The sequence below is a fragment of the Triturus cristatus genome, chromosome 5_2, assembly GCF_964204655.1.
Source record: "Triturus cristatus chromosome 5_2, aTriCri1.1, whole genome shotgun sequence".
NCBI lineage: Eukaryota > Metazoa > Chordata > Amphibia > Caudata > Salamandridae > Triturus > Triturus cristatus.
The window spans coordinates 28,838,007-28,862,340 of NC_140588.1; the positions used below are offsets into that span (position 1 = coordinate 28,838,007).

General features: G+C 44.5%; 1 protein-coding gene across 3 annotated transcripts in view; it reads right to left on the reverse strand.

The window, feature by feature from the left end:
* The window catches only part of TEX10 (testis expressed 10), a 429,953-nt gene that overhangs the window by 344,428 nt on the left and 61,191 nt on the right, over nucleotides 1-24,334 (reverse strand). For all 3 annotated transcript variants that reach the window (XM_085606784.1, XM_085606783.1, XM_085606782.1), the window contains exons 4-5: nucleotides 14,312-14,424; nucleotides 9,503-9,741 (exon numbers count right to left, since the gene is read on the reverse strand). In XM_085606784.1, the coding sequence (XP_085462910.1) occupies nucleotides 9,503-9,741; nucleotides 14,312-14,424 (352 nt within the window). The remainder of the gene's footprint in view (nucleotides 1-9,502; nucleotides 9,742-14,311; nucleotides 14,425-24,334) is intronic.

Here is a 24,334-nt window from a genome sequence, read left to right on the forward strand (position 1 = left end):
CAAATTCCGTTAGATCCCGCTTCCAAAGAAAAAACCGCCTTCTCCACACCATCAGGCCTATACCATTTCAACATACTCCCGTTCGGGTTACATGGGGCCCCAGCCACATTTCAGAGGCTAATGGACCAAGTGCTAAAGCCGCACCAGAAGTATGCCGCGGCTTATCTTGATGATTTTGTGGTTTTTAGCCACACCTGGGAAGACCACCTCAGGCATCTCCGATCCATATTTTTAGCGCTACAGGACACGGGCCTTACAATCAACCCCAAGAAATCCCTCCTAGGAACCAACACCATACAATACCTGGGGTATACCATACACGAAGGACATATCAGACCTCAAGTGGATAAAATCGAGGCCATCCGTATCATTCCCAGACCTCAAACCAAGAAAGAGATCCGTTCCTTCTTAGGCTTCATAGGTTATTACAGAAGGTTCATTCCCCACTTTTCTTCCATAGCCAGTCCACTCACCGACCTCCTGTCTAAAGCATATCCCTCACACATACAGACATGGACCATAGAACAGGAAGCCAGCTTTGAGGCTCTCAAACACGCTATTTGCACCTCCCCCGTGCTACGGTGTCCTAACTTCAGTCGCACCTTTGTGCTCCAAACGGATGCCTCTGGCCATGGGTTGGGGGCAGTACTATATCAACCAGACTCCTGCGAAGAACTACGACCCCTGTTGTACATCAGTAGAAAACTGTTTCCCCGGGAATCGAACTACTCTACTATAGAAAAGGAGTGTTTAGCCATTAAGTGGGCTATAGAGTCCTTACAATACTACCTCTTAGGCAGACAGTTTCTTGTACTTACCGATCACGCTCCCCTGACATGGCTAGCAGAGAACAAAGACTAATTCCCGCATTCTCAGATGGTTTCTGGCCTTGCAACCCTTCTCGTTTCAGACTATCCACATGCCGGGTATGAAGCAATTGTGTGCGGATTACTTGTCCAGGCATCCATGCTCTGAATGGCCCCAACATCCATTCCCAAGGGGGGGCGATTGTTAGGAGGCAGAGGACGCGGCACAGCGGAAGTCCAGCACCACGGGCGACGACGAAGAGAAAACACCGGAAACAGTCTGCGGTCTAGTCGCGCTGGGGAGGCGTGACGACAGCAGGCATCAGCGTATTGAAAAGCAGCATGGCGGAACTAGGAAGGTGGGCAGGAGCAGCGCGGAGAAGGAGCCCGGAGGAAGAGAGAGAACGGCGGAACCACGATCAACAAGAGGAGAAGAGACCAACGCGTGCGGGAGAGACGGAGGGACAGTCGGCGAGACCCAGAGGAGAGCGAAACCCAAGGCGTCAGGAGAATCCGGAGAAAGAACTGCGGAGGACGTAATCCAAGCGGAAACAGAGTACACCGCGTCCAAGCCCGGCGGTCTGCAGGAGGGAGAAGACGCCCCGGGTCCAGCTGCCGCAGCCCGGTTCCCGGGTTGTGGCCTCAGGCAAGTGCCACTAAGAGGGTCGTTTTGGTGTGGCTGTTGGGGCGCCAGGGTGTAATCACAAGGAGAGCGTAGCACTAAGTCTGACAACCCTTGCACCTCTACCACTTCCTCCCTGCTCCCGATAGTTTCCTTTCCCTCACGACCGACTGGTGAAGGTGGCACAAAGAACCCCTAAAAGAGTATAGAGCCTAACCAGGGCGTATCTTTCTTTTTTCCTTTCTTTCTGGCCTCCCCGATTCTTGGATCCCCTGGAGCCCCTGGAGAGAGAACGGAAGCGGGAAGGAGTGACAGGAAGACCAGGACAACCCCAAGGACGAGAGGCATTAGGGGAATCAATCCCATCCATGCTCTAAGAGACGAACTGGCTTTCTGAAAGTGAAGGCTATTCCTTATTCAGTTATTGAGTTTGTTGACACTGTGACGCGTAATAAACAGTATCTACCTGAAACGTCCCTGACACTGCCTGGTCTCTATTCACCCGCTTAGACTACCCACAGGCCTTTCCTACAGGGTAGAAGGGCTCATGCACCTGTACCCTCACCACTGGCATAGTGCACCCAGCTAGAGGGGTGGATGACCTATGCCAGGGTAGTGGGTTGTAGGCATGGCACACAGGAAAACATCCTGATCACAAGGAGACTGGAATAGGTAGCAATGCGGGAGAGCGCCTTGATGAAAGTTTGACAATAGGGGCTCACCCCTTCCAGGACCAGATCAATATTGTATTTCCGCAAATAACGTACATACAGTGTAGTGGACCCAAATTACGGTCAGTCCACTAAGCATTTATAGCACACCTTAGCGTGTGTGCTAGAAAATGCGCAAACACGTGGTTTAACTTTTTACCACACACTTTAGACACGTTTTTCACTATTTAATTCTTTGTGAGAGAGGTCCTGAAGAAAGCCCCATTAATTTTGACCAAGGGCTGAAACATGTAAACCGGCAGATAACTAAGACACAATTAATAGTCGTCATATGTTATCCACTCAGTTTTTAAACATACCCTGGACCACTGGGAATAAAGTAATTATCAGGTAGAGTCCCAAAGATATTTTTAAATCACCACTTCATCACACTTGCACACAAAAAAAACCCAGCTCCACTGTAACCAGGTGTCGCAGCACAGCTGAGTAGCATTCGGCTACTCGGCTGGGAACCCGATGATGAAGCATGACACCAACTAGGTTGGTGTGTGAGGGTTCTTTTAACAAACCCTTGTGGTGCCAGGCACTACAGTGTTGGACAACCTGCTAGTCTGGTCTGTCCAAGTTGTTTTTAAACACAGGGAAGTGTGCCATGTCGACTCTTCACTTGCCTGCAATGGCAGTGTGTGTGGGTGTGTAAAAGTACAGGGCCTCTAAGGGTGGCACAATAAGTGCTGCAGCCCTTAGAAGCCTTCCCTGGCCACAGTGCACTTGCTACCCATGGTACATTTTAAAAAGGGACTGACATGTGGCCAGAGAGGTGCCGATTGGGGGTACAAGGTAGTTTTTTGGGAAAGAACACAGGCCCTGGGAACCTGATTGGCAGGGACCCAGGGCACATCAAGTCAAAGCGCATCAGTAGTCTGGCAAAAATTGTGTGTGTGTGTGGGGGGGGGGGGTTACTGCTACAGAAACCCAGCTTCCTTCACACACTAATCTGTAAAGTAACTAAAAAGTAATTTCGAACTGTCGACTTACCTGTAACACAACCAACTCAACCAACTGTACATTTCTGCATAAATTTTGCAAAGTATTATTTCACTTACCTGCAACAAGCCTGGCATGGTTCTAGAAATAAAATAACTAAATAATATATTTGTTACAAACAAAATTGGTCTGAGTTCAGTCTTTGAGTGTGTGACATTTTCTTGCCCGAGTGTGTACAACAAATGCTTAACACTACTCTCTGATAAAGCATTACTGCTCACCCACACTACCACAAATAGAAAGTAATGTACTATCTACTTTTACCTCTGCCTAACTGTGAGGTTCCACAGGACTCTGTGCACACTACACATTACTTTGGTATAGTATATACAGAGCCAGCTTCCTACACACCATAATCAGGAAGTACTAATCCGTTATATAAAACACATACCTGTAATCAAAATTTTTCATTTTATGATCCATGCAGCATGTAAACATTTACATACAGAAAAGTCCATGAACAAGCTGGAGTCCGTTTTACATATCCGTAGTGCATTAATATGATTAGATACCCTCAAATAATGGCATACAGTTGGGAGCCCTTCATTGCCACATGCTGCATCCACCCCAGGGACACAATCCCCCATCAGCGCTCGTGCCAGGAGGTGCAAATAAGAAGAATGGCCAAGTGGTGTCTCAGCGCCCGGAGGCGCATAAAGTCGGCGTTTATTGCTGCATTGCGACACGGCGCATCCACACCGGGGACTCCATCCTCCATCAGGGCTCGCGCCAGGAGGCGCCAAAGTGGTTTCTCTGCGCCCGGAGGCGCATAAAGTCGGCTTGGGGCTCCTGCAGTGCGGGAGCCCTTCACTGCTGCATTACCAAACGCCGCATCCACACCGGGGACTCCATCCCCCTCCACCCCCCCAATCAACGCTCGCGCCAGGGGGCGCATAAAGTTGGCTCGGGCTCCTGCAGCACGGGAAACGCGCAGGCGTGCCTGGGCCATGCCCGGGTGAAGCCCAGGCCAAAAGAGGGGCCGCCTGCGCCCATCAGCGGCCGACAGAGGCTGGGCCCAGTTTCGTGGTTTTTCTCTTGGTTTTCCTTTCCTTGGTGCCATCATAATCGGAGACTTATCTGTGACTGGGAAAGACCATCCGCAAAGAGGCCGTGGAAGAACTTCGGAAGGTAACCATATTTTACGAGCTTTAATCTTATTATGGGGAATAGAAAGGGGGGTCATTTAGACCCAATTAGAGAGAAAGGTGACGTACAGAGTAACTCAATTAAAAGTGATCAGATATCAGTAATGGGTGCAATGAAAACAAAATTGACTAAGTTGAGGCCAAGATGGACTCAGCAATAAAAAGATTAACTTCTATTGCTGCTAAATCTAGTTCTACACATACTGAACAAATACACAAAGAATGTGACTGTAGGAATAAATTAATCTCTAGGCCTGTAAAAAAAATGGATTCATCACCTCCAAGAAAGCCTTTAGAATGCTCACTTTGACTACGAACCCATATGTGATAGCAGACACATTCATTAATTGCACTAGAAATTAGATTACGGTTGGATAGCCCTCCCTGCAAAAAAAGCATGCAAGAACCAAATATAGCAGAGCTCCCAAAATCGATACCCTTGGATCTGGCCCTTTAGTATCACAAAGCGGCAATAAGAAGAATGGCCAAGGGAGAAAATTAATAAGAAAGAGTCCTAAAAGGGATTCTGTTAGGAAAAAACAGGGCCCAAAAACAACTACCAGTTTTGATCAACTCAGTGAACAATTAAACTCTATACTTAGACTGTGTACCGGAACATTTGAAAAACTTACCCTCTTAGAGGTAAAACTAGAGGAAGTAATTTCGGCACAAAATAGATTTATAAATAGAATGGAGACATCTGATGAACAGTGGAACATTAATGGGCATCTAGGAGCCAATGCAGGGCCTACAAATAAAACACATACAGTAAGACAGAGACAAGTCTTGCAACAAACTTCACCCCCAAAATTCACAACAACGTTCTCTCTTGGGATATCAGTGGCTAAACAAATGGCCTGAGACCCACGGGATACCACACAGGATACTAACTGTAGGGAACGTAAAGGCACTGGTGGGGCCAACCAACTCAACCCAAATCAAATACGACCACATATTCCGCCAGAGTGTACACCATACGTAATGGTCTTGGAGAATTTCCCCTCACCGCGGAAAGCACAACATGAATCGCATGAACCTTTAGCAAATAAAGTCACGTTCTGGCTGAAGAGAAATTCTAATTGGCCCCATGATCTCTCGAGGGAAATTATCTCTACAAGATGAGTGGACTCGGTGGGCCCAGCTACAAAGTCCTCTGAAGGGGGATTGTATAATAATGAACTTTAGGAATCCATGCCTGGCTAGAAATTTTTTTCTTAGTTTGGAAAAAAACTTTTCTGGGGGTATTAGAGCACAACCTCTGGATTTTTTCTATCAATCAAAAGTCTGTTGATCAACAGGACATACAAATAGTCTAATTAATTCTAAACTGGGTAAACATGCCTCTTTGAAAACGACAATTGATTTTCCCCTTTCGAACAGATTTGAAGCCCTGTCAGGCCTGGAAGCACAAGATTGACAGTCAATAACTCTGGAGAATACTCATAAAAAAATAAATAAATTTTTTTAAAAAGTACTGTCGTCCACTATCTGTCATGGTTTACCCTGTAGTCAATACTGATTTTAACTATGAAGAGGATTTTAGTATTGTTACATGGAACATTGTGGGCCTCAGTTCTATGATCAATAATCCGGACTGGAAAATATCAATTGAACAATACGGACAGATTTGTATGCTGTCAAGACACTTGGACACTGGACCCTTTACATATTGATGGTTTAGTTGGTTATTATGTACCTGCTGTCCCATCAAGAGCGAGTCAAGCCAAAGGGGGTCTAGTTACCTTTATATCAGTCCGATTGACAGATACCTTAGTCAAAGTTGTGTGTAAATCTCAATACTATCAATTGCTTTTTAATTACCATATCCAAGTCACTAGATCTGAGTTTAATTGACTATTACTACAATGTTTTTGATCAAACTGTGACAAGTTTTGTAGATGATTTAGATGATGCTATAACCCAAGCCCAGAATAATCATACTAAGGATCTGCAAATAATCTGGGCAGAGGATTTTAATATGGGAAATTGTGACCCACGGGTACAGGAATCTTGTGGTATCCATGATGAGAGAGAGCCATCCCTATAGCATTTTAAACACACGCAGTATGTTGACTCACTAAATAGAGTAGCTTTTGCTAAGAATCTGAAATATGCACAATATTTGAAAGTGGCAAGTACCCCCCAGATTCCAACGTATGTGGGCCCAATATCTTCCTCGTCTATTGACCATACCTTAATCAGTGAACAGCAATTTTGTAAGGGCTACATAGTCAAGGCAAGCTGTGTGAGTGACCACAACCCTATTGTTTTAACTCTAAATCTATCTCGGAGCATAAAAAGGGATAAGAAAATACAGCCCAGGGTAGCATATAACAGAAAAAGGGATAAATATCAAATGGGAAAAGGTTGACAGAAAGTCTTTCAGAGCATCAAGAAAAGTCTCTGAAAGTAGTCTGAAAGCCAGTAAAAGGGAAGAGAGACTGTCCGTTGCAGCACACAATATGGTAACTGCTGCTATTCAAGGTTGAAACTAGCAAGCAAGCTGCTGATCTGCCCTGTGCCCATTGTCTCATCAATCTGTTGGGTTTTCTGCATCCAGTGGCAGCAGGATACAAAGTAGCCAGAGTAATAGCTGTTCACTGGGTAAGCAGGGAAACAGAAACATCTGTCTTGACTGGTGTTCTTCAGTGCACCTAGGCATTCTCAAAAGATTACCTGAATTCCAAGTTGCACTGAACACTCTAGTTAAGATCATGATTTCCCATGTTATTTTTTTTATTGTGCCTGCATAACGATTTGGCACTCAGCCCTTATCCTCAAGCACTTGTCCTTAAAGCACTTCTTTGGGGTCACAGCAGTGACAAGAGTTTGGGTGCTGGGTTATGTTCGAAAAAGTTTAGCAGTGCTAGACGTGCTGTGCCATTATGATTGAGGGCATAACTGATCATGTCCTGGAATCGGGTCGGTCATTCTGTTGGACTCCTGAAAAGTTTAAGTATCTGAGCATCCTAAAAAGCAGAAATAGGAACACAGTGATAATGGACAACATGACATCGCTACTATACAAGAGTTAACTTGATTTTGCAAAATGGCCCCACCTGCAAATGTCACGGTCAGAAAAGATGCAATCGATGGACGTTGGGGTTGTCCTGTTTAATCAAGTCTTCAGTGTACTGCCTTTTCAAACCCATGCTCAGGATTGCTTTATATGTGACAAATTACTGCAGGACCCTTCCACCACAAATATATGGATAAATATCTCAATACAACCTCAAGCATCGATCTGGGTCAACACTGTGCTTTTAATTAAATGAGGGGAAAAGTCCACATGAGAGAGTGGTTAAGGAAAGGCATCATCATGTCTGACCATCTGCTGTCGGGTGGGGTGGTCAAGCCATTTGAGGTGCTGTAAAGAGAAATCCTCATCAGCTTAGAAAAATAAAAAAGTAAAAATGTGTGCAGCTGAAACACTTTTCTATTTGAACTGCACATCTTACCAGGCAACTTACAGTATTTTCCCATCCACCTTTATCTTAAGAGATGGAGCAACTTTACAGGGGCCATTTCAGAACTGACAAATCAAACTCTCCACAGAATACACTGTCCAAAGACTACACTGACTGAGATTGGTCTACTCTGTTAAAGACCCACAATAGCAGTACTAGAAGCTAAACGTAAGTTCAGCTTCAAAATACTGCATCAATGGCATTGGTCTCCGCATACTGCAATGAGCCAACTTGAGCCCCACCTCTAACTGATGGAGATGCAGAGCTCTGAATGGACATGTTACACTTTGTCTTCTCTTGCTCAGCTTTAAAACCGTTTAGGCACAAATTCCACTATGAAAGATTCAAGTAGCACTTACCAGACATTCTCGTCATGACTGGATTTACAGCACCATACATTGGAAATCCCAGGTATCACTCACCGCTGAAAGTGATGGCTTAAGAAGGTACCGGCATTCACCAAGTTGTACATCTTAGGATAAAATAAACTTTGCCCAAACCACCCTTACCCATGACAATTAACTCAGTGACCTGACGACAATAGCAACTAATGGGCGAGTTCCAGTCTGTATTAGATCAACATTTTTCTGAGCCCATGAGTGACCCCTTCATCAGAGGTCTGGCAATGATGTTTCTTACGCAGTTCCCCAATCCCACCACTTATGCCCAGTACGTAGCAACAATAGATTATGACACACAATTTAACTCCCTACAGTGAAAGAACACTCGTCTAGTAATCACTTCTCCTACACACAAGTCTTAAGATGAGACTCAACTTATTGTATCACTGTTTCTTTTTTTTATTTTTTGAGGCAGCACGTTTTGGATTACAGAAAGTTTATTGCTGAAACTATTCTGGAGCAAGACTTTATTTTATCTTAGCCTTATTCAGCAACAATTCTCTTTGCTTTGGTGTAGTCCTGTGGTGTATTTGTTTGCATGATATCCGCTTAATATCTGACAGGTTACGGATGGTTGTTTATTTAGTCCTATTACTCAACCTTCCTCAAAGTGATGTTAGGCACTGCAAATGTAAAAGTACAAGACAAAATAGATTTGTAAAGACATTTAGCAGCTTCGTAGCAAGGTTGTTATCGAAGACACGCGCAACAGAGATAATTAGATCTCAATGTCTAATCTTCACCCAAAATGATTCAATATACCGTCAAGGTGTTGTTGTCTTTGAAATAAGCTCCCTTTTCACCCTTCATTTCCCACTGTTATCCCCACTTGTAGCACTTCCCTGCCCTCTTCTGTTACCCTCCCCTGCCCTCTAGGGCATGCTTTCTGCATCCAAATCCTCACTCGGTAGGAAGCCATTCTCCTCATTCCCTCAATAGGGCTACTCCACCAAATGTTTTTTTTTTATTAAAAAAAAAATAATCCTACCCAAGCCTCGAGCTACCAGTTTTCCAATGGTGATTCTAGGCAAGTCACTTAATCTTCCTGTGCATACCAAATTAAATGTGTCCGCCTGTAACATAACTGGTGCCCATGTAAAGCGCACTGATACCTTCGGGCTCAGTCCGCCCTTTTTAAAACTAAAAAAATATATATATTGTAGAGTTGGGAAATCTCACTTGTCTTTTGTTGTGGCAGCATGAGATTGTTATAGTACACTAGTCTAGGTCATAAACTGCTTATGTTGTATGTATTTAAATCTTAATAAAAATAAAGTGCGACAACAAGCACTTCTGAGACAGCCGAAAGCCAAATTAAGGTTGGTTCAAATCATATAACTTACCTCTATTATGCTGTACAAGCATAAGTCTCCATGTAACTCCTAGTAATCTGTTTAACTGCTTGCAATTCAACTTCCACCCATCCATAAGGATTTCGGTGACAAACTTTCGAATCATATCCAACCAATCAGAGTCCGACTGGAATGTAGAGCTATTAGCTAATGAAACCATGATGTCACAAAGGGTAAGATTTAGCAAAAGATGGTCCAGTCCATTGGATGGGAAACCAGTCTGCTTGTAGCTGAGGAAAAAGAAAATGCAACATATTTATGAGAAATGTCTACGGTAGTGTAGCGTCTATCCTACATTCTAAAAATATTACATCATCCACAATTTAGACAGACCATAATCTTTTCTTTGATCAAATTATCAAAATTAATCACTTAGAATAAATTCAATGTTATTCCCTTAGCAGTACCACAATGTGACAGATAATTCTTTATTACTACTGAAGCATCTATTTAAAGCTATATTTTAAGAATATGTACATATATAATTTCAATAATTTTCAAAATAAATTATCACCAAAAATTCTTCTTTTTGAAACAAATCATTACGGTTATATCCGCTTTGTAAGATTTTGTTAAAAAGACAGTTTATTTCAAATCGATCATGTTATTGGTGATAATTAATTTTGAGATGGTTCAAGTCCGCTTAAACTGCAAAAATTGCAGCAACGTCTAAAATAATAGGTTAATATTCAAAGCATCTGCTGATGAGTTATAACACGTACGTGTTTTGAGATTGCTCATTAGCCGATTTTTTTTATATTTCCCCCAATTGCTTCTGGAAAGAAGACCAGATGCTTTTAGGAAACATTAGACACACTAATCTGAAAACCACTGCTACCTGAATTTCATAACAGGTAATGATTTGATTTTGATTTGAATGGTATATTCGTAAAGCACACAATGTCCAGGGGCGTCTTAGCGCTAGAGTCGGTAGGACAAAGTGATGCTGGTATGGGAAGCTGAATCAGTTGGCAAAGAGCCAGGTTTTTAGCACCCTTCTAAAAGACATAAGCAATGTGTTGCTCTTTATTGTGATTGGAAGAAGGTTCCAGGTCTTACCTGTCCCTAACAGGAAACTTCTTCCACCCCAGCGGACCTGCTGGAACTTAGGTGTTTGTGGAAGTTTAGTACGAGCTGACCTTAAACTGCTGGCCGGCAAATACCATTTTTATTTTTTTTGCAGAGTTTTATATAGCACGAACTTGACCCGAATCCGAATCGGGTATCAGAGCGCTTTACATAGCACCAGTTACGTTACAGGAGGAGACACATTCATTTTTTGTTAGGCACGGGGAGATTATGCGATTTGCCCAGAATCACAGGATGTTCAGCGTCATTACCGAGACTCGAACCCAGTTCCCCAGGTCCGAGGTCGAGCACCCTAGCAGTTAGGCTAACTCCTCTCCTTTCAGGTGAGTCCTCAAAAACTAAGGCTGTAGAAGTTTTGTATGAGCTGATCTTAAACGTCTGGCCAGCACATACCATTTCAGGTGAGTCCTCAAAAACTGAGGTCCTCTGCCATGCATAGCTTTAAAGGCCAAGCATTGTGATTTAAATGTAATCCTTTTGTCCACTGGAAGCCAGTGGAGGGCTCTTAATCTGTGGGAGACTGGCTCAAACCTAGGGATATCCAGTACTAATCTGGCTGCTGCATTCTGCAGTCTCTGCAGTTTTAGTAAGTACTGGGATTGGATCCCCACGTATAGGGCATTACCGCAGTCCAATCTGGAGAGGGCCAAGGCTGCGACTAGTGTTTTTAGTGCATCGGGAGGGTTAAATGGGCGTATTTTCCTGATCATTTTTAAAATGAGCCAGATGGTAGAAGATAATTTGTTAATCTGACTATTGAATGCCAGTTTGTCACCAAAGAGGAATCCTAAATTTTTGACCTTGGGCACTGGGATAGGGCAGTCGCCCTAACTGGCAGGCCACCATCTAGGTGACCAAAGGGATGAATCAGATCCTAACAGCATGACTTCGTTTTTTTCGCCGTTCAATTTCAAGCAGTTAAGACTGCATCCATTGGTTTATCTGCGTCATACCACAATTAAAACGGTCGGCTGTCTCCTCCATGTTGCTTGAGACTGACACCACCACCTGGGTGTCGCCAGCATACGAGACAGCCGAGAACCTTATCTGCCTAATGATCGAGGCCAAATAAGCCACATATGCATTGAAAAGTGTGGGGCTCAAAGAAGAGCCTTGAGGCAACCCACAAGGCAGTTTGAAAGACTTTGAAGCGGAGGCTCCCAGTTTGACAGAGAAAGTTCTATCTGCTAGTTAAGATGACAATAGAGTGAGGGCGGTATCTTGGATCCCCAGCTCTGCTAATCGGCTAGCTAGTATTTCGTGGTTCACTGTGTCGAAGGCCGCACACGCCTCCACAACGCAGGGATCCGCTACAAAGACCTGGACTGGATCACCTCCTTCCTCACCAGCAGAACCCAGAGAGTCCGCCTCCCTCCATTCCAATCAGAAGCCACCAAGATCACCTGCGGCGTACCCCAAGGATCATCCCTCAGCCCGAACTTTTCAACGTCTACATGACACCGCTCGCCAACATTGTCCGATCGCACGACCTCAACATCATCTCATACGCCGACGACACCGAGATGATCCTCTCCTTCACCAAGGACCTAGCCACCGCCAAAACCAACTTCCACGAAGGAATGAAGGCCATTGCCGAATGGATGAAGAATAGTCGCCTGAAACTGAACTCTGAGAAGACGGAGGTCCTCATCCTCGGCTCCACCCCCTCGGCCTGGGACAACTCCTGGTGACCCGCCACGCTGGGAGATGCGCCGACACCCACCAACCACGCACGCAAACTGGGGTTCATCCTGGACTCATCACTATCAATGACCCAGCAAGTCAACGCCGTCTCCTCCTCCTGCTTCAACACCCTCTGCATGCTTCGCAAGCTCTACAGATGGATCCCTACCAGAACCAGAAGGACGGTCACCCAGGTCCTCGTCAGCAGCAGGCTGGACTACGGCAACGTCCGCTACACGGGAACCACGGCCAAACTCCAGATAAGACTTCAACGCATACAGAAAGCCTCCGCAGTCCTCGACATATCCCGCCACAGCCACGTCACTGCCCACCTGAGAGAACTGCACTGGCTCCAGGTCAACAAGAGGACCACCTTCAAGCTCCTCACCCACCCTCACAAAGCACTCCATGACACCGGACCAACATACCTCAAACGACTCACCTTCTACACTCCCAACCGTCAGCTTCGCTCCGCTGACCTCGCCCTCGCCACAGTTCCACACATCCACCGAACGACCACTGGCAGCAAATCATTCTCCCACCTCGCCCCCAAGACATGGAACACCCTCCCCGTCCACCTGCGACGGGTCCAGGACCTGCTGACCTTCAGGAGACTTCTCAAGACCTGGCTGTTCAAGCAGTTGCAGCACCCCCCCACCCCCCCCTCCCTTAGCGCCTTGAGGCCCTCACGGGTGAGTAGTGCGCTCTAAAAATGTTTGGATTGATAAATAGATAGAGAAGAGCTACTTGGAGGAGGTCTTAGCCTCAAGGATTTTTGTTGTAAAATAATTACTTTTTTCCTCTATAAACCAATTTCTTGTACACTGCCCATGTTTGTGTGTACTCAAATTTCGTATCCTGATCGTAGTTTACTCTCCCCTTTCTTTCTGACCTTCTGCACGCTTGCTTTTGTGCTCTAAGTTTGTCGGTGCGGGTGAACCAAGGTTCAGAAGGATTTTTTCTCCTGAAGATGAAACTCTTGGTAGGGGCTGCAATATCTACCGCTGTTTTGATCCAAGTGGTTAGCCTATGAACAGCTGAGTTGGTGTCCGTCAAGAGGTCTGGTTTGGTTCTAAGTAATAGTGCTTGTAGAGTAGGAATGTTGATATTGGCCCAGTCTTGGTGGGTGACTAAGACGGGTGCATTTGTGAGTGTTGGATGGTGCTGACCTGCACTTACAGTTAACATTATGGCTCTATGGTCTGACCAAGGGACGGGAATTACTGCTGAGACTTTGAGAGTGGGATTTGGTGACAAAGAATAGAAGTTTAAAAGGTAAGGTGATGTTTTATGATTCTTGCACTGCTTTTATTAATAGGCTGCTCTAATGTGTGCCCTTAGTTTTGTTTTAATTAGCTCTCAAAACTCCTATTATGGGACTCAGATTCACAATACCTTGCTGCAGTGCATATCGAATAAATAGCTTAAAGGTTTTACTATCACTCCTATATATTCCTTAATGCCAAACAACGTTATCCTATTTATAAAAAGTACGTTCTTGAGCCAGTGTATTTAAAGGAAGTACTTGCAAACTTTTTGTAAAGGGTGTCTATGTGAGATAAGTCTGAAAGGGTCAACTTTTATTTTCTATGGATTTTACTGTGCATTCTGAGATGAAATACAACAAATAGCTATCAATCAAAAAGCTAAGCATCAACTAGTGCTCTCTGAGTCAGGGTACTATGGCCAAACTGCCTGCATGGCAGGGACGGCTGTAAAAATCACAAAGAGACCAAGCAAATGGCGATTGCTGAACTAATAAAATAAAATACTGCACCACATAATATTTTTGTGTTCTCCTGTAATTAGGGCGTTCTCCAACAAACCTTTATGCAAAACAAAACGAAGGGCACACATTAGGGCAGCCTATTAATAAAAGCAGCGCCAGAATCATAAAACACCTTACCTTTTAAACTTCTATTCTTTGTCACCATGATTGTAGATTGTTAAGTAATGTCAATTGAAACAGTAAAAATCAATTATTTCAGCCCTTTACATCTCATAGGCTGGTGTTTTTTTTACAAATACCTCTTGCCTTGGGTTGTTTTGAAATATGTTGCTGAGTCACATAAAAAATAAGGAAAATGACTCATGAAGAAATGGTTGAAGTCTTTAAGGTATTTCCTCCGTAGCCACACCTCCTGTTAAAAAGAATAAAAACAAGGCAATCTTAAAGAAACCACACATAAAAGTAGAATCCAATTCAGCTTTATTTGATCATTAACAAAAATAATCATAAAAGGCACATTGTCGACATCAACATTCGAGTGAGACAATACATTACAAATCCAAAGAACACTAAAAACATGATCAGTAAATCTAATAAGATTTCTAACAGCTAAAAAGTCAGACTGCCTTCGACAGAGGGCAAATTTAAGAAATGTAAAAACATGTATAAAAATGCTGGGGTACATCTAGTTACTGAAGCACTCCTAAATAATGGAACTAAAAACGTTTTTGTGTAAGTGCGATAACATTTGCAAAAAAAAAAAAAAAAGTGCGCCAATGTTTGCAAGAAATGCTCATCACAAGGGCAGTTGGGTCAAACTGGCCTGGTGGAAACAAAGCAGGCTTATAATTAGACCAAATCTAAACCTAGATAGAAGCATCTTGTTCCAGGTGTTAGTAACCATTTTAAGATACGGCTCCAACCCTAGCACAGTTATAGCCAGGGGCAGCTCCTCCATCAGGGTGGAGAAGAGTCGCCCCACTGCTTTCTCGCAGTGCGAGAAGCACAAACATAAATGGTAGTTTAAATACCATTTTATGTTTCTGCTTCTCTAACTGCGAGAAAGCAGAAGGCAGGGTATGCCTGGCTGGGGGCGGGCGGGTCAGGGAGCAGTGGCTTGCCCTCTGTAGTGGGCCCTGAGCTTTTGGTCGTCCCTCAGGGGCCGACCAAACCAGTCATGCACACTCTACATTTTCCCTATGTAGGCTGCATGCAGCCTACATAGAGAAAATGGCCTCCAGGCGCCCGGCTGGGCGATGTCCGCACCAATTACAACACTGCCATTGCAGCATTGCGATTGGTTTACAGAATTAAATCCAGATTGGTGCAATGAGGAAAAGTGGCTTGTTTATAGTGTTACAAGGTCCCAGTCTGTGACAGAAAGCACTGTGAATGTCATGGTTTTAAAACTGTATTACACTGTATAAAACAGACTGCAGCAAAGTACTGTTTAAGATAAAATCAAGTGCTATAAAAATATAAATTTTAGTGATAAGAATCCAGACTATATCTATTATAAATATTTTATATATGCCCATTAAAAGGGCGCACTCCTTTTAATGGACACATATATATCCTCTCAGAAAGAATAAGTATTTGTCTTTATTAATTAAAGCCTACACTGGCTCCAACCATTCCACACATTTGCATTTCTTTCGGGTAGCGGGTACCTTGGTGAGAAGGCATGTTCCTTTAGTTCTCTATCTGTTTTGCAGCACAGGAGCCCTCCCCCTCCACACACACTGTGAGTGGGGACTAGATCTCAGTTATGGCAGTCTAGCGGTGAAAAAAGAACATGGGGTGCATTTTCCTTGCTAGCATTAGGGCCCAGGACACCATTGTTCTGCACGGAATAGGGCCCAAGCAGCTGAAGGAAACGAGGCTACATTTGCTATTCGTGTGGTTATTTTTTGCAGAAAGCCTGCTTTGGGCATCTGACCTATAAGTATTAGTCCAGCTGAGTGGGCAGAGTAGTAGACAGCCTGCTTTGCAGAGCTGTAGGCATCTTTGATGTTGCAGCTGCATAAGAGGTCTAGGGCACATTTCCTGTGCCAGTGTTTCTTTGAGCCTTGGAGTAGTGACCCAAGGGAGGGGGGACACCTTGATTTGGGCATCAGAGAGATGAGAGGATGAGGAGGGATTGGAGGGAGCGGGTTGGCGTGAGATGGGATCCCATGTTGTTAAAGGTCAGAGGCAACAGCAAGCCAGCAGCGGACATTAGTGAAGCAAGTACAGTGACACTTTTGCCAAGGGTCCCATTGCATCACTATTATGAATGTTTTACAATAGAATTTGGGCATGGGGGCTCATTTTCCTTGCTAGCATTAAGGCAGATGGTGCCATTGGCACAAAACAACTGTGTAAACATGCAGTAGCTGATTTTCTTTCAGACAGACTGGACCTGTTTTGAGATTGAAGTGATGGTCAGACATGGTGGAGAAGAAAATAGCTTGTTTCTCAGGGCTACATCCATCAGTAGTGCAGCAGGAGGAGTGCATTGGGGCCCACGGCACCCCAATTATGGGCAGTAGTGTTTGTGGTCAATTCTGTTCTTGTTTGATGCTACATTTAGTGTGGATTACAAGCTACAGAAAATCACCCCTGAAATGGTGTCATGATCCCTACCCCTGTGATCATCCCTCCCATTCCCCAAATACTTGCCCTATAGGTTTGGCGGGGGGCCCAACTTCAAAACATTTTGCTTAAGGGGGGCTCAGACCAAAATAGTTTGAAGACCTCTAGTCTAAGGTTAAGGTCATATATTGTCCACATGTTAAAGCTTTTCAAACTTTTATTTATGGTTCATTAATTAGAAGCCTTTTTTATTAGGGTGAGCGCTCTACGTCGTATCTATACCCTACCCCTTTTTCCCCTACCCCCTTACCCTTCTCACTCCATTTTCCTTTTCTTCTTTGCTCCTTAAATGTTTTTACTGGTATCATTGCTAACTTGCAACTGATGTAAGTTTGCAACTATGTGGAACCTTATGTAAAGTGATACCTTCGGGTCTAGCCAGAGCTATATAAAACTCTTTAAATAAAAAATAAATAAATAAAAAATAAATAAAAAGTAAATATTGTAAGCTCTGACTGCACTACTGACAGTAGTTCCAGTATAGAAATGTGTACACACATTTTCAAAGTTTAGCAATATGAGGCTATTAATAATGCTCCCAGAATGCGCTCTTATTTGATGCAAATATTTGCAGAAGTTTGAAAGAAAGATTGATGATTCTTTGCTTTCAAAATAAAATGTTCATTAAAAAAGTGAAAGCAGGGAAAAAAAATCATTTCGCTAAACGACTGTAAAATGTCAGGTACCCGTTCTTTGCAGCACCATTTAGTAAAATGTTGATGCATACTAGTATTTCCCAAAAATATTCATAATGGAAAATCAGTGCAACTAGTTTCAATAAGATTATGAAAAACACAAATAAACAAGCATTGGCAAAGCCAGTAGCTCTGAAATTGGTGGTCAGCTTTTTAGTTTTGTCAATGTGTACATTTTCTTGGCATGGTTTTTGTATAACCTTATTGGTGTGAGAGCTGCCGGGCCCTCACCATTATAACAAACATTGGCAAAAGCAAACATTGTTTTTGGTCTCAAAAAGCACACACTGCCACAGTAGTTACTGGCACTGAACAAAACTACTTTGTGTGCGGATATGCTCCTTGTGAAAGAGCAGAATGAGCCAGCCGATACAGAGAGAGAGAGACGGAATTTTAATAAAACGCAAAAAGGTCATGGCCAACACCAGACCAAATTAGGGGTCCAAGTATTAAAGAAAGTCTCAAAAGTGCACCCATGGTATATGTCCTTGCATTAAGTGCAGCTACACGGCTTTTGTGAATTCCCAATAATTTACAGAAGTAGGACAAGATATAGTACTCCTAAAAAATATTTGGGAACTGCATTTTAACATGAGCAAATATGCATGTGTAGATTTGCTCATGCGAAAATCTGAGTGTTTGCAAGTTCACTTTCCCTCCAACTGCTTTTTTCCCCCAACTCTGGAAGAAGGTTTACGTCTGCCATAGTCCGGAGTAAATTTCCAACATTTATCAGTATGGGTAAAGATTAGAGACGAGTTGTTGAAAACACTTAAAACATGCAAGTTAGTAGGTTTGCACAGACTCCAAAGGGCATTCTAGCCATGGAGCTGTTGTTTACTACTTCCTTCAGCCACAGTTTGTAGATCTGCAGAAATGTGGCAACATAGGGGGATTGCAAGTATTCAAACACTACTATGGTATGAGCCCTTGCATAATCAGAGAAAATATATCAGCGCTCCTATATAATGAGATTACTGCCATAATGTGTTGCCGCACTACATGGCACCTAAGGGACAAGTGGATTTTGTTACAGGACAAGTAGATTTATGAAGCAACCTGCCCCATGGACAAGTAGATATTTTATTAAATTTCACACCCCTGTACCACCATATTAGCCTTATAGACAATCTCCAAAAGTTTTTTTTTTTTTTTTTTAAACAAGTGTTGGCGCAGCTCTTGGACATGTTGAATAAAAATCTAATCCTTTCCAATCTTTATGGAGGTTTTAGGTCCAAAACAAGAGCAATTGATCAGGTCTTCCACTTCCTTTTGGTTAAGTGGAAGACCATAGAAATGAGGAGGGGGGTCTCTGTGACAATCATTGATCTGCATGCTACTTCTGATTTGGTACCTAGAAAGAAATCATGGGAGGTCCTACATGAGTTGGGGATTTCTTGCAATTTGTTATATAAAATTATGCATCTCCATAAAGCCAGCAACGTAAGGGTTCGGTGTGGCACATGAGGGAAGCTAACTCAAGCTATTTCTATTGAGAAGGGTGTGCACCAAGGCTGTCTCCTTCGCCTCCCCTTTTTCTTTTATGCAATCAATAATTTTGTCAAGTATTTGCTCGACTGTGTCAATGACTCCCCTACCCTGGCAGGACAGAAAGTCCCAGCCCTTCTTTTCGCCAGTGACACTTATTGGCTAAAACTAAGAGGGGTCTGCAAAACCCAATTGACAGCTCAAGTTTGTTGTGTACAGAGTATGATCTTAAAATCAATACTTCTAAAACTAAGTTGATGACCTACTCTAAGAAAAAAAAGGACAAAGGGTGACATCAACTTAAGAAAGGAAGCACTAGATAGGGTTGGGGAGTTTGATGACTTAGGAATTCGATTGGCAGACTTCGGATTCTCGGACCCGTAGATCCTCCATCGTGCATACGGCCTTTCACAACTGTGCATGTAGCTGAATATTGCTGTTTTGTCCCTACGGCAGGCTGAGCAGTTCCATCAGTGTAAATAATGTAGTCGTAGCATTTACAGGCGTTATTTCATTAGGCAGATGATATTCTTGCTTGTACTGGAGGAATTCTAGAGTTTGTAATAAAGAATCAAATCTGTAATCTACGTCTGTTGCAATGAGGGAGTTTGCCCATTGTATCCATCTTTGATGTAATGCTTTGGCATTTCGATCACAACAATTTGTTTTCCTCGAGCCAGGGAACGATCTCTCACTACAGCAGTCTGAACTGCTGTCAGAATCTTTTCAGTCGGTGCAAAACGCATTTCAGGATTTGTGTAAAGATGTGATTTATATGCAATCGGCACTGTCTCAACTTCATTGAACGTAATATGTGTGTATCCTGATGTACTGGTTATTACACAGATCACCAAGATTTTAGCATTCACACATGTGTGTGTTTGGAATCGATCATATCAGCTTGTACAGAACATAGAATTCCCCTGTGTTCTTGTGTCTAACGTGTACTCGCAAAATCTGGATATATAAGGTCGTAGAACGGTTTTACCCGTTCTGAGTGATGAGGAATGCATGTTTTGCCAAAATTTCAAAATCCTATTATGGACTGTAATCTTTTCGTTGTTGGCGGTTAGAGCAACGCACATTTTTCGTGAGCTATTTTCGATTTTTTGAAATTGTATGTGTAGCCCATGTGAGCAAACCCCAAGATTATACGCTTCAGCTTGGTCAAGTGCTCCATCAGGCCATCATCCGTAAAGTATGTCATTGAGACATGACAATGCCTGATCATCACAATTCTCAAGTAATTATGTGACTCTGGCTGAAAATAGTTTGGGGCTATTCTTATATCCCTGGCGTAAACAACATGATTGTTTCTGAGAGCCTAGAGCTGTGAATGTGGTCAAATATCTGCTTCCAGACGCTACATTTGGCAGAAGAATCCATTTGAGGTATCGAGTGTTTTGTATTTTTTCCGCACAAGGTTATTCATTAGTGAAGACCTATGTGCATTTTGTAATGCAAATGTGCTAATAGCTGTGTTTAAATGTCTACAATATGATACTAGATGATATGATCTGGTTTGGTTACTGGAAACAGAGGATTCTTCATTGAAGAGGTGCACCTATCAATCACACCTCGATATTCAAGTTGTCATAGGATCTCCCTAACTTGTAGTTTTGCTTACTTTTTTATAGGGTACTGTTTTGGGGTTATGGGGTTGTCTTTAAGGGTACGTCCTGATAAGGTGAACAGTCATCCCACCCACATGGTTGGTGTATGAGGCTGGAGATAGCGCTAAAGCCCACTCCTTGGCATATAAGTGTGTGACCGGCCGACCGCCTAGGGGTCGCGTCACCCCAGGAAAGAAGGGCACTAGAGCTTGTTCTGGAGTAACGAGTTTTTTATTGGAGTATTGGTTCAAATGAAAGGGGGGGGGGGGGGGGGAATTCATCCGTCAGTGATAGAAGGTACAGAGCTGGAACTGCCCCTTTTTCGGCGTAGGTGGTGGTCTTCTTAGGATGTTCGACTATCGCGATGTTCTACGCCGCTCCGTTCAGGGATCCCCAAAAAGAAGTTAGAAAAAAAAGGACAGTGTAAGGGCACTTTTATTTGCTGCACACCAAGGGCCCAAGGAGGGGTTGTGAGGGGAAGGGGAGTTCACCACGGTGGCTTGCCTCTACCGATTTAGATTGTGAGGGTGCTCGTGGAGGAGGGCAGGACCTAATGGACGGGACTGTATCCGTCTACGGGGTCCCTTATGGGTCTTGACTAGCCTGGGTAGCCCTGCTCGGCCTCCCGACCCAACCCACCACACGTCTCCGTACCTGGCGTAGCCACTCCTCTCTAGAGGGGTGGCTGGGCGATTCGCGGGACCGTTGGCCTCCAGGCACCTCTTCGCTCGCTGGGATGTCGTCCTCCGCTCCTCTCTCGTCTTCAAGGGTTCTCCGTCTTTCTCCGGTCGCGTCTTTCTCCTCCGTCTCTCCTTACGGGTTTCCCGTCTTCCTTTCGCCTCCTCCCCTTTTTCTGTCCAGGTTGTCGTAGGCGATTGGCTGTGGGTCTACCGCGTCATCCGTGGGGGCGTTCCCGCTGAAGGATTGGTACCAGTTAAAGGGACCTGTCTCTATTATGGATTCGTCCGACCTCCACGTGTCCTGGGGCATCTCCAAAGTCCTTCCCTGTGAGGAAGGAAACACACCATGTTGTTCAAGTGTCGGGGCCCACCAGCTGTTGTCCTCCCCATGGTCCATCCGCTCTTTTTGCGTTGTTTCGGGCGCGTCCCCGTGACAAACCTCCCCCCTAAGCTGCTCCCGGTCGGGGAGGGGTAAGACTCGTGAGAGAAAGTCAGCGTTACCATTAGCACAACCCCGACGATGTCTGACCTCAAAGGTATAGGGTTGCAATGTTAAGAACCATCTCATGATTCTAGGGTTTTGTCCCATGTTCTGGCTCATCCACTTCAGGGGAGCATGGTCAGTGTAGAGGGTGAACTTAGCTCCATCGAGGTAGTATTTTAACTTGTCCACTGCCCATTTGATCGCCAGACATTCTTTTTCGATTGTGGAATACTGAGTTTCCCGAGGAAACAGTTTCCTGCTGATAAATAAAACTGGGTGCTCAACTCCTGATGAGGACAGTTGGGAGAGGACCGCTCCTACACCTCGATCGGAGGCGTCCGTTTGTAGTATGAATGGTAGGGCGAAGTTAGGGGATATGAGGACGGGGGCAGAGGTGATGACTTCTTTAAGGGAGGTAAAGGCGTGTAGTGCATCTATTGATGGGGTTGCCAATTTGGAAGCAGGGTTACCCTTCTTTAGTAAGTCCGTTAGGGGAGATGTGATTTCCGAAAATCTAGGGATGAACCTGCAATAGTACCCTAGCAGTCCTAGGAATGCTCTGATCTCTTTTTTGGTGGTAGGGAACGGGGTGTTTTGGATCGCCCTTACTTTTTCTTCTTGCGGTTCTATTACTCCGTGTCCTAACATGTATCCCAAGTATTTTACCCGGTCAAACCCTATTCGTGACTTCTAGGAATTCACATGGAGTCCTGCTTCTGCTAGGCTGCCTAAGATCTTTCTAAGGTCTTCCATATGTTGGTCCCAGGAACGACTGTAAATCACAATATCGTCCAGGTAGGCGGCCGAGCACTCTCGATGCCTATGGAGTACCCTGTTCATTAATCTTTGGAAAGTGGCTGGAGCTCCATGTGGGCCGAAGGGCAACACGGTGAACTCATACAAGCCATCGGGAGTGACAAAGGCTGTCTTTTTGCGATCCTCTTCTCTAAGGGGCACCTGCCAGTAACCCTTGGTTAGGTCCAACATAGTTATGTACTCTGACTCCCCTAACCTCTCGATTAATTCATCCACTCTGGGGAAGGGGTATGCATCAAATTTCGAGATGGAGTTCAGGGCCCTAAAGTCCATACAAAATCTTGAGGAGCCATCCGGTTTGGGCACGAGGACAATGGGGGAGCTCCAGTCACTCGTCGAGGCCCTAATGACCCCCATTTTTAGCATGTCCTGAACCTCCTTCCGGATGGCCTCCCTTCTGGCTGCTGGTATTCGATAGGGTCGTAGTTTTACTGTTTTTCCTGGCTCGGTCTCTATGACATGTTCAACCATATGGGTTTTCCCTGGGGTGTCTGAGAATGTGGATGTGTATTCCGTAAACACTTGTTCTAGACCTGCCCTCTGCCTCTCATCCAGTTTCGGATTTATGACCAGGTGCTTATAGGTTGTGGCCTCTATCGGGAGGGTTTTGGTGAAGTGAACGGAGGAGGGAGGTTTGCCTAGCCATTTCTTTAGGTTGTTGATGTGGTAGGTTTGGGTCTTCCCTGATTTTAGTTGTACTCTATATGTGCTTTTTCCAATGGTTTCAATTATTTTGTATGGTCCTAACCACTCGGAAGAGGCTTTACCAAGTCCCGAAGGAAGCCTAGTGAGGGCCCAGTCCCCGGGGTCTAATCGTCTCCACTTCTTCCCTTTGTCATAGTACCTCTTTTGCTTTTGTTGTGCTTTCTCTAACTGCGAATAGGCTAAATCCCGCAACTTCCCCAGCTTCGACCGTAGGTTGTTGGTATAGTCTAGGAGTTGGCGTGACTCTTCTTTTTCCTGCTTTTCCCACGCTTCTTTTGTCATTTCCAAGAGGGAGCAGGGTTGCCTTCCGTATAACATCTGGAAGGAGGAGCACCCAAGACTACTCTGGACTTGACTCCGCAGGACGTATAGGGCTAGGGGAAGTAGCCGGTCCCATTCTTTCCCTTCGACTGTTAGCATCTTTTTCAGGGTGCGTTTTAAGGACCCATTATACCTCTCCACCAGCCCGTCTGTTTGAGGGTGATAAACAGAGGTCCTGAGGTGTTTAATATTAAGGGTTTTACACACTTCTTGCATGAGTTTTGACACAAAGGGCGACCCCTGATCGGTTATTATTTCTGCGGGAAAACCAACGCGCGAGAAGAGCTCTATCATGCAGTTGGCTATCGCTTGGGTGTTAGGAACCCGTAACGGGAAGGCCTCGGGATATCGAGTGGCGTAATCTACCACTACCAGGGCGTATTTACGTCCGCTACTCATTCGTGAGAGAGGTCCTATTATGTCTAGCCCAATGCGGGAAAAGGGTGTACCGATCACTGGTAGGGGTTGTAATGGAACGGCCGGGGGGGTATAGGAGCTGTTTCTTTGACAAGTCTCACACTGTTGACAATACGTTTTCAGATCCCGATAAACCCCCGGCCAATAGAAGTGTCTCAAAACCGCCAAGGTTGCCTTCTCTGCTCCTTGATGTCCGGCGGTCAAGAGGGTATGGGCGTAGAAAAGGACTTGCTCCCTGAATTCTAAGGGGACCAATAGTTGGGGATCACTGTTATGGTCCCTCTTCCTGTATAACAACCCATTTGGACAATAAAGTAGGGTGACTTGGAATGAGTGGGTTTATTGGTTATTACGGCTTCCCAGGCATGCTTAAGCGATGTGTCATTGGTTTGGGCAAATTTGAAGCTCCTATTCAGGAGCCAGGGTTCAGGGTTGGCTAGAGCAGGTACCACTTGTTCTCCTGTTGCTG